At 27.9% G+C, this 8,277-nt stretch overlaps 1 protein-coding gene across 8 annotated transcripts; it reads right to left on the reverse strand.

Moving 5' to 3' along the window:
* Window positions 1–1,285: 1,285 nt before the first annotated feature.
* On the reverse strand, window positions 1,286–7,505 carry LOC107867652 (probable mediator of RNA polymerase II transcription subunit 26c). Of its 8 annotated transcripts, none has more exons than XR_007054311.1 (9): window positions 6,704–7,190; window positions 6,433–6,501; window positions 6,244–6,326; window positions 6,082–6,140; window positions 5,674–5,756; window positions 5,324–5,396; window positions 5,023–5,157; window positions 1,806–1,859; window positions 1,286–1,581 (listed from the first exon to the last, which is right to left on the reverse strand). XR_007054311.1 is itself a non-coding variant. In XM_016713988.2 (8 exons), exons 1-7 carry the CDS (start codon window positions 7,037–7,039, stop codon window positions 5,048–5,050), a joined length of 813 nt encoding a protein of 270 aa, XP_016569474.1. In that variant the 5' UTR covers window positions 7,040–7,191; the 3' UTR covers window positions 1,286–1,581; window positions 5,023–5,047. The 8 variants fall into 8 exon arrangements, 6 of the variants coding, with proteins under 6 accessions (XP_016569474.1, XP_047266366.1, XP_016569472.1 ...); XR_001673259.2 differs by having other exon boundaries at window positions 1,802–1,859; XM_016713988.2 differs by lacking the exon at window positions 1,806–1,859 and having other exon boundaries at window positions 6,704–7,191.
* Between the last annotated feature and the right edge of the window lie 772 nt (window positions 7,506–8,277).

Genomic DNA, 8,277 nt, shown 5'->3' on the forward strand with positions numbered 1-8,277 from the left:
AACCTCTGTTTACTTTGAATGCTAGAGCTCCTTTCAACTCGTGCATTTATTTTTAACGCATGAACTCTACTCTTAATCTGTCCTCACTTTCAATGCATAAAGTTCTACTTTCAACCCTATTTACTTATAACACATGGTTTCAATAATATCAACCCGTACTTTTAGTTTTAACGCATAGAACTTTAATTTTTAACTTATATCAATTTTTAATCATGATAAGCAATAGTGATATGTGAGGATTGTGTGAAGAAGGAAGATCAAAATTATTTTGTCAGAAAATCAAGCCAAAAATAAAAGATTTATTAGAATTTTTGTCATGATTTTCTTACCAAAATTAAGATATACTTTTCTTGAAAGAAAAATAAAAGTAATATCTACCTCCATTTTATTTTATGTGTCATCATTTTCTTTTTTGTTATTACTTTTTTTTATTTGGTAACTATTTAAAGACGCAATTTCAATTTTACCCTTATTGATCCCACTTATAAAGGCTCAATTAATTAAATTAATAATAGTACATTATTTTAATAAAGGATACTTTGATAAAAAATATCAAGTCTTTACTTATTTGTTAAACTCCGTATCCGATCAAATGATGACACATAAAATAAGATGGGAGGAGTAATTACTTTTACTTTTCTATAATTACTTTTACTTTTTCGAAAAAGTAAAATATAAAACTTTTTTCATATATATTTGGCTATCTTTTTTAGGAGTAAAAATTTTAGACATCTATAAATAGAAAATCTCCCTTCTCATACCATAATACAATAATATCCATAATGTAATCTTTAAAGTGTCTTTATTATTTTTTTTAATATTATTTTTAATATGTGGATGGTCATTTGACCAAACCAAATTAATCATATATTTTTAGTATGATATTTTTTTGTCATCTAATTTATCATATCTATAATTTATAAACTTTAAGCTTGCGTATGACGCCTCCCAATTTCGAACCAACAATATATACAACCAAAGTGTAGATAATGTATACTCGGTTACATCGGTAAACTAAATGTCGTGTAAATGTTTTACCTAGGAGAAAGAATTCCGCTATATATAACAACCACCCCACCCCGCAGCCCACCCCCCTAACCTCATTTCACAGTATATTGATATGCAATTCTTCAGTAATTTGATGTTTCAGCTTGAAAATTTTGCAAATGAAGTTTTTTACTTTCGTCTTAATCAATTTTTAAAATATTCATGTGATAACAATTTTCACTCATTAATACTGAGCTTTTGCAAGCTTACTTCAATTAAAAAAAAATTGCTCTAATGATAATGAATGATATAACAAGCTCCTAACAAAATTGAAATTGTGAGAACTCATTATAAGAACATACACTTCATAGAGTAGATCCAGTAGATGTTAAAGAAGTACCACCATATCAAATAGAAATAACTAGTCCCAACTACTAATGATGAACAAGGTAGGTTTCCATGAAAGTAATAAAGGCCATAAATTAATAAAATATGTACACTTGCATATTGAAGTGGCTTCCATATTATTTATCTTCTTCCCTGGATGCTACTCCCTCCGTTCCATTTTACTTATTTCAAATTGAGATGACACAGCTATTAAAAAAAATAATAAATAACATGATTAGTTTATCATTTTATCCCTATTAAATGATGTTTATATTTTAATTTAAAGAAAAACTAATTAAAACAAAGGGTAAAATATGGAAAAAAAATTTATCTTGTCTGAATAAGTAAAAAATGACAAGTAAAATGAGACATCAAATTAAAAAATTTAGAACGAGTAAAATGAGACGGAGAAAATATATACCCATACCTACAATTTAAAAGCAACTCTATCTTCTAGCTAGTCCATATCAAGAAGTGCACTGCATCTAGTCATGAAAACACATCAATTAACTTCATTATTCACCTAATGCATCACATGGCTGGAGTCCAAATTAAATTACTAGTAAATTCTAGCCCTATCCAATTGACCATATATAATTGTACTATTAATAATTTTTTTTAATTATTCAAGGTATTTTCACAACCGACAATCCTGAGATTAATTCTTTATTTCTCGGTCAGTGCATTTTATGGTAAAAAATTGGCCATAGAATTTACTCCATTTATCAGAGGCGAGAATCGAATCCCCGACCTCTTACTTAAGGGATATAGCGCTGAACCACTATATCAACTCTGGTGGTTACTACTAGTAATTATTACTACTATTCTCCACATAGCTTAGTCTTCAAACTTCGTGTTTCTCAGAGTCAGTTAATTGATGTCATGTGGCTTAGCTCAGTCCGTTGCAGGTGTCCACGGCTCGTGACAAATTACATTACACCAATTATAGCCTCAAAGAACAATTCGCTCTGTGTCAGTTAATTTGTTATCTTTAATGTCCTCTTTGCTTTCTCCCAATGCCTTGTGTCTTCCCAGCCTGCAAAGTGTATAAACACTAGCAGAAGTTTATCAATTGTTGTGTTAGTATCAACTCAATATATATTATTTTTATTTTAATTTATGTAATAAAAATAAAATTTAGATAATCAGTTATTTAAATAGTTTAAATTTTTAATTATTATAATTTATAATATTTTTTTTATTTCTAATTTAAGTGAAATTTAAGAGTCAGTCAAATATTTTATATTTTAAATTTTTTAAATTGTTAATTATGTGATTTATAATATTTTTTTTACATATTTTTTCCACAAGACTCCCTCCATTCCAATTTATGTGGTACTAATAAAATTTCGATAGTCAATTAAATTTTTTTAATATATATTTTTATATTAAGTTCTTAATATTGTTATTTACAATATATTATCTCATTTTCAAATAATATATATTATATTTTATTTCATTTTCAAATAATATATATTACTTTATGCTTTTTATGTCTCATCCCAATTTATGTGACATTAATATAATTTTGATAGTCATTCAAATTTTTTATATTGACATATTATTTTGTGTCTATTTTATCCTTTTTAAGAATTATTATTATTTTTTTAATATTTAGATCACCATAATAATTAATTAGGGGCAATATATAAAATCACAATTGAGTAGCGAAGCGGACATATCTTAAATGACTAATAATAACTTATTAGCAGTGATATAACAAAATTACTATAAAAAAAAATAGGTGTGAAGATAATTTAAGTGAGCCTCATATAAGATGTCAAGTTAATTTAAAACATCAATAGTTAATTTATTATTATTTTATTTTTATTAAATATTATTAATTTTGTAATACTTAAATGATTTATAATAATTATAATAATTAATTAGGGATGAAATAGTAAAATTACGATTGAAGCAGACATGTCATAAATTTCTATTTTATTTTTTTATTAAACATTATTAAGTTTTTAATTATAAATAACATATAACAATTAATTAGAGGTAATATAATAAAATTGCAAGCAGGTAAGATGACCCTTCCTTCAGTCTTCTATATATTAGAATACATAATATTATTATTCCCGGTAAAAATTGTCGATCAGTTATAATCTTTTGAAAATGATCAATTTGCATAAGTGCAAACATTGTACTTCCTCTGAAAATGGTTTGTATTCGTTTTTAATTGGATCTCAATTTTCAATTAACTTAATCAGTGAAGTTTATACTCTCCCTCGGCTCAAACTACGAGCCCGTTTTTTTTGAATAGAATTAAAATCTGATTAAATTAATTTTTTAATTTTTTTTTAGCTTTTAAAGGTGTTTGGTAAAATTAAAAAGTGCTTAAAGAAAATTAAAAATTGATTAAAAGAATCAAAAAGTGAGAAGTTGGGTACATCAGCTTTTTGCTTTTTAGACTAAAATTCTTTTAGGTTTGACCAAAATATTTATCTTTTTATCCCTTATATTTTCCTTCCATTCCACCAATATCCTAAACTTGTAACCCATAAATATATAATTTTTTTTTCTTTTTCTCTTTGTTGTTTCGCTTCATCTCTTCCCTCCAATTTCCTTTTCATCTTTCTTCTTTGTTTTCATCGAATCCATCATTAATTGAAGGTTTGTTCAAAAATTTTATTTTAAAATTAAAAATTATAAATAATTCACCTTATTTATGGTGTTAACAACTTTAAAGACATTTAAGTTATTTTAACAACAAAAAAGTATTTAACATCACTTATTTACAAAATACATCAACAAATTTTTTTCAGTTTCAGCACTTGTATTCAAACACTTATCTTCTTTATTTATAATCACTTATTTTAAGTTTTTAATCATTTAAGTTAAAAGGCTATTTTTTTAATGTTATCCAAACGGGCTCTAAGTGGTGTTTTTTTTTTTATTTTTATCTTTCTCCGTTAATTCATCATCATCACATCATTAATAAGTAATTAATTGGTTTCGTTTTGTCTTGGTAAAGTTTTCCAATGGCATATTTCGATTCTTTTTCCCATTAGTCATTACTTTAAAAAAATGATTAACCGATTTATGTACAAGACTGAACCATCGATGACAAATTTACCCTAATTTTTTTTATAATTATCGTTTCCGAATTCGTTTACGTATACTTTGATTAATTTCACGTGAAAATTATCACCGCTTTTCACCACTTAAGCTTTATGTCTCTACTAAAATTTGAATCTAAGACCTCATGATTCTCAATCATTTTATTGACCATTAGACCATATCAGTGACTGATCCAGAATTTAAAAATGGTGGGTGCTAAAAAAAAGTAAAAACTGAAAAAGAAGCAAAATATCACCTCAATGAGGTTCGAACCTGGGTTTCCTTCCAATGAAGGACCTTAAGATCAACCTAAATGCAAATGCACCTAATCAACTTTTTCTTATAGTGTGTGCTTTTAAATATTTTATACCTATTTTTTTATATTTTTCATGTAATTATACCTATTTCGCGTCGAGTTTAGTGAGTACCGAAGCACTCCAAAATCCTATATAGGTCCGCCCTGGACCACGTTCTTTTAAGTGCAATATACCCCAATTTAAATGAATGAATTTTTGTATAAGCACGACTCTTTATTAAAAGTCAAAATGCAACAATTACGTTTAGGAAATGAATGGTACTTACCACTTCCAGGTCTATGTAGTACGGATCAATTGTCTAGGTAACGGTATTTTGCTTGAAATCCATTGGCAACAACTGAGTTCTTTGGTCTGCCTAGCTCTTGATGAAGGTCCACTTCTCTTGTCCTTTGTATTTTGGCTTTACCATTAAAAAAAACAAAATGGGAGTAACAACTATTTTAATTTAGACCAAATATGCTATATTTAGCTTTGTGTGTTCACTTTTCTTTTTCTTCCACTGAAAAAGATGAATAAAATGCAACAATAATCAAATAATATAAAAGCGTTTGGAAAACAGAACCTACCATGATGTTCTTCTAGGTAATCTTCGCGTAGGCGCTTTGACGATGGACTAATTTTGTTATTCTCTAAATTCTGCTATTTTGACTCAAAAGAAAGTTAATAACATTAAAAAAAATACCGTATACTACACCAACCGTCTTGATTTGTGCATCATCTTTTAAATTTTAAATTTTGAGAACTAAATAAGGTTTCCATTGAGAGTTTTATAAAAAATTGAATTAACAATCATTATGACTTATAGTAATTTCAAATATAAGAAAAACTTAGAGATTTCATTTGCCGTCAACGTCAAAAAATTTAAACAGTAAAACACAAGGGATAAAAGGAAAAACAGTGTTAAAATTATAATTACCTTATGACCGCAATAAGATGATGAAGCATTTGAAATATCTTGAAAGTTGTTCAAGTAGGGTTGAAAAGGAGAGTTTGCATCACCTGCCCAATTTCAACAATTATAATAAAATTGCTTTTAAATTTAATTCATTATCAAATGTTAAGTAAAAATTAGTGATTATTAAAAATCACTAAGGATAAGCCGATGCACTAAGTTTTTACTATCCGCAATTAAATAATGCAGGAGACGAGAACCAACTTAGGATAAATAGAAATTCTCATATCATGATTTTTCTTTAAAAAAGTTGAGCTTGCTTAATTTTAAAAAATTAGCTTAAAGAGTAAGAATCGTGTAAGATCCTATATAAAAGGATACGCTTAATTAATTTCATCGCCAACCAATGTGAAAGACTCAACAAAGTTATACCTGTTTCTTCCACTAGTGTATTTAATCTCACCCATTCATCAACAATATCTTTCCATCTCCTGTAAAATTACCCAAAAATGGCTCAATATTTTCACTTAAATTTAAATATTAATACATTAACTAATTATACAGAAAGTGTTAAGAAGGAAGGAAAGAAATTACCTGATGAGTAATTTAACAAGTCGTCTTACTTCGTTTGATGAATGCTTTCTCAGTCTATTTACATGCCTCCCAATATCTGTTTTCTTCAAAAGCAAATAAATAAAATATAAAAAAAATCATAGCAAAAAACAAAACAAAAAAAGTGATAGTAAAATCATGATAGTCAATTAAATTAGCATTTTCGAATACCTCAAGAACCTTGAAACTAATGTCCATTTCAGCAAGATATTGAAGCAGATCAACCAAGCAATTCTCAGACTGAAAATTCCAAAAGGGCTTCAATCTTAGCAAAAAGTAATGAAACCTGTCAAACTAGGTTGTCGGCTCCCAAAAACTAACTCTCTAAGTTCTAACTCCTTATAAGACGTGGACAATCCTTTTTCCTTTGAGACGTGAGTTAGATACAAAGCCTAATTTGATAAAAATTAAAATATAAAAACTGAAACTTTTTCAAAAGAACCTGATTTGGGATTTCAATATGATTCTTGATTCTGAGTATCTTGTTCTCTAAATCTTCTTCATATTCTGTACTCTTTTCCTCTATTTTCAACTTGTGATGATGATCATCATCAACATTGGTGTCAATGCTTCTGTTACATATCAAACTTTCATAATTTCCATCAGAATAACAACTGTTACATAGCACGGGAGTGTAGAGTTTCTCAACAATGGCATCTCTTCGGCTACGAAGCTCGTTTCCATGATCAAGAATGGCTACAGAAATGGCTGTGTCGATTAAACCCCATAAGTCCACACTTGAATTCTTCAACATTGAGCGTAATTCATCTAATTCCATGTTTTAGATTATGTGGAATATTTTGGGTTTTTAAATTATAAAGAAAGAAGATGTTTTACAAAGAAGCAGGGAGAGAAAGCAGAGTTTGGGAGTCATCCCATATGAATGTCATAATGTGGACAAGTTTAAAAAGGCTTTGTAACACATTCTATGTTTTTGTTTTGTCATTAATCTACTCCTGCTCCTGTTCTTATTTACTTGTCATATTGATATAATAATTTTACTATATTAATCATAACAATTGATATTTACTAATAAGTATTGAAAAATAATTTAGCAAGTAAATAATTATCTAAAAGTAAAATATGAAAAAAGAAAATTATTTATTCTTGATTTCTCAAAAATAATAAATAAAATAAAAAATTAAATTAAAAAAACAGTGCTACGTAAAATACGAATAGGGAAAATACTCTACTAGAGTATTCATTGCTAAGCCCACTTATATTGTTTGAGATTTTCTTTGCTTAGTTTCTAGTAAGAGGTTACTCTCTCTCTCTTAAAATAAGTGCTATCTTAATTTAAAAAATGAATTTGTTAAGTAATCGCTCAATATAATGTATATTTCCTCCATTTTGTTTAACTTTGATCCTATACTAAACGTAGTTTTTTTTTTTAAAAAAAAAAAACAGTTCGGTGCACTAAAGTTATCGTTATGCGCGGTGTCCGAGGAAGGGCCTCACCACAAGGGTGTATTGTACGCAGTCTTACCTGCATTTTTGTCAGAGGCTATTTTCAAGACTTGAATCCGTGACCTCATGATCACATGACAACAACTTTTATCAGTTACTCCAAGGCTCCCCTTAATTTTAATTTATTTATTTAATTTATAAAATTAAGATAATTTTGTTATTTGACCCTACATGAAGTAATTATTGATGTATTATATAACAAATTACAATAATTACATTTGAGAATAAAATGTACAAAATTGAATAAATAAAATTTTGGCTGAGGCGCGGATATCTCACCCTCTTTAAGGAGATTCAAGTCAGTACAATATAATTTACACTTATCCTGTAGTATAATTCTTGACTTGTTCCATCCAGGATACAAGACTTTTGGCGAATTTTAGCGGTCTTAAGCCTGCCCCTATTTACCTTCACCTTCTCCATGGTCTGATGAACCAAATCAGGGCCAAACAATCCAACCCATTAACATCATACTTCCTCCGTCTCATTTTACCCGTCCCAAATTGGGATGACAAAGCTATTAAGAAAACAATGATTGATAATGTAACT

The sequence above is a fragment of the Capsicum annuum genome, chromosome 4, assembly GCF_002878395.1.
Source record: "Capsicum annuum cultivar UCD-10X-F1 chromosome 4, UCD10Xv1.1, whole genome shotgun sequence".
Lineage (NCBI taxonomy): Eukaryota > Viridiplantae > Streptophyta > Magnoliopsida > Solanales > Solanaceae > Capsicum > Capsicum annuum.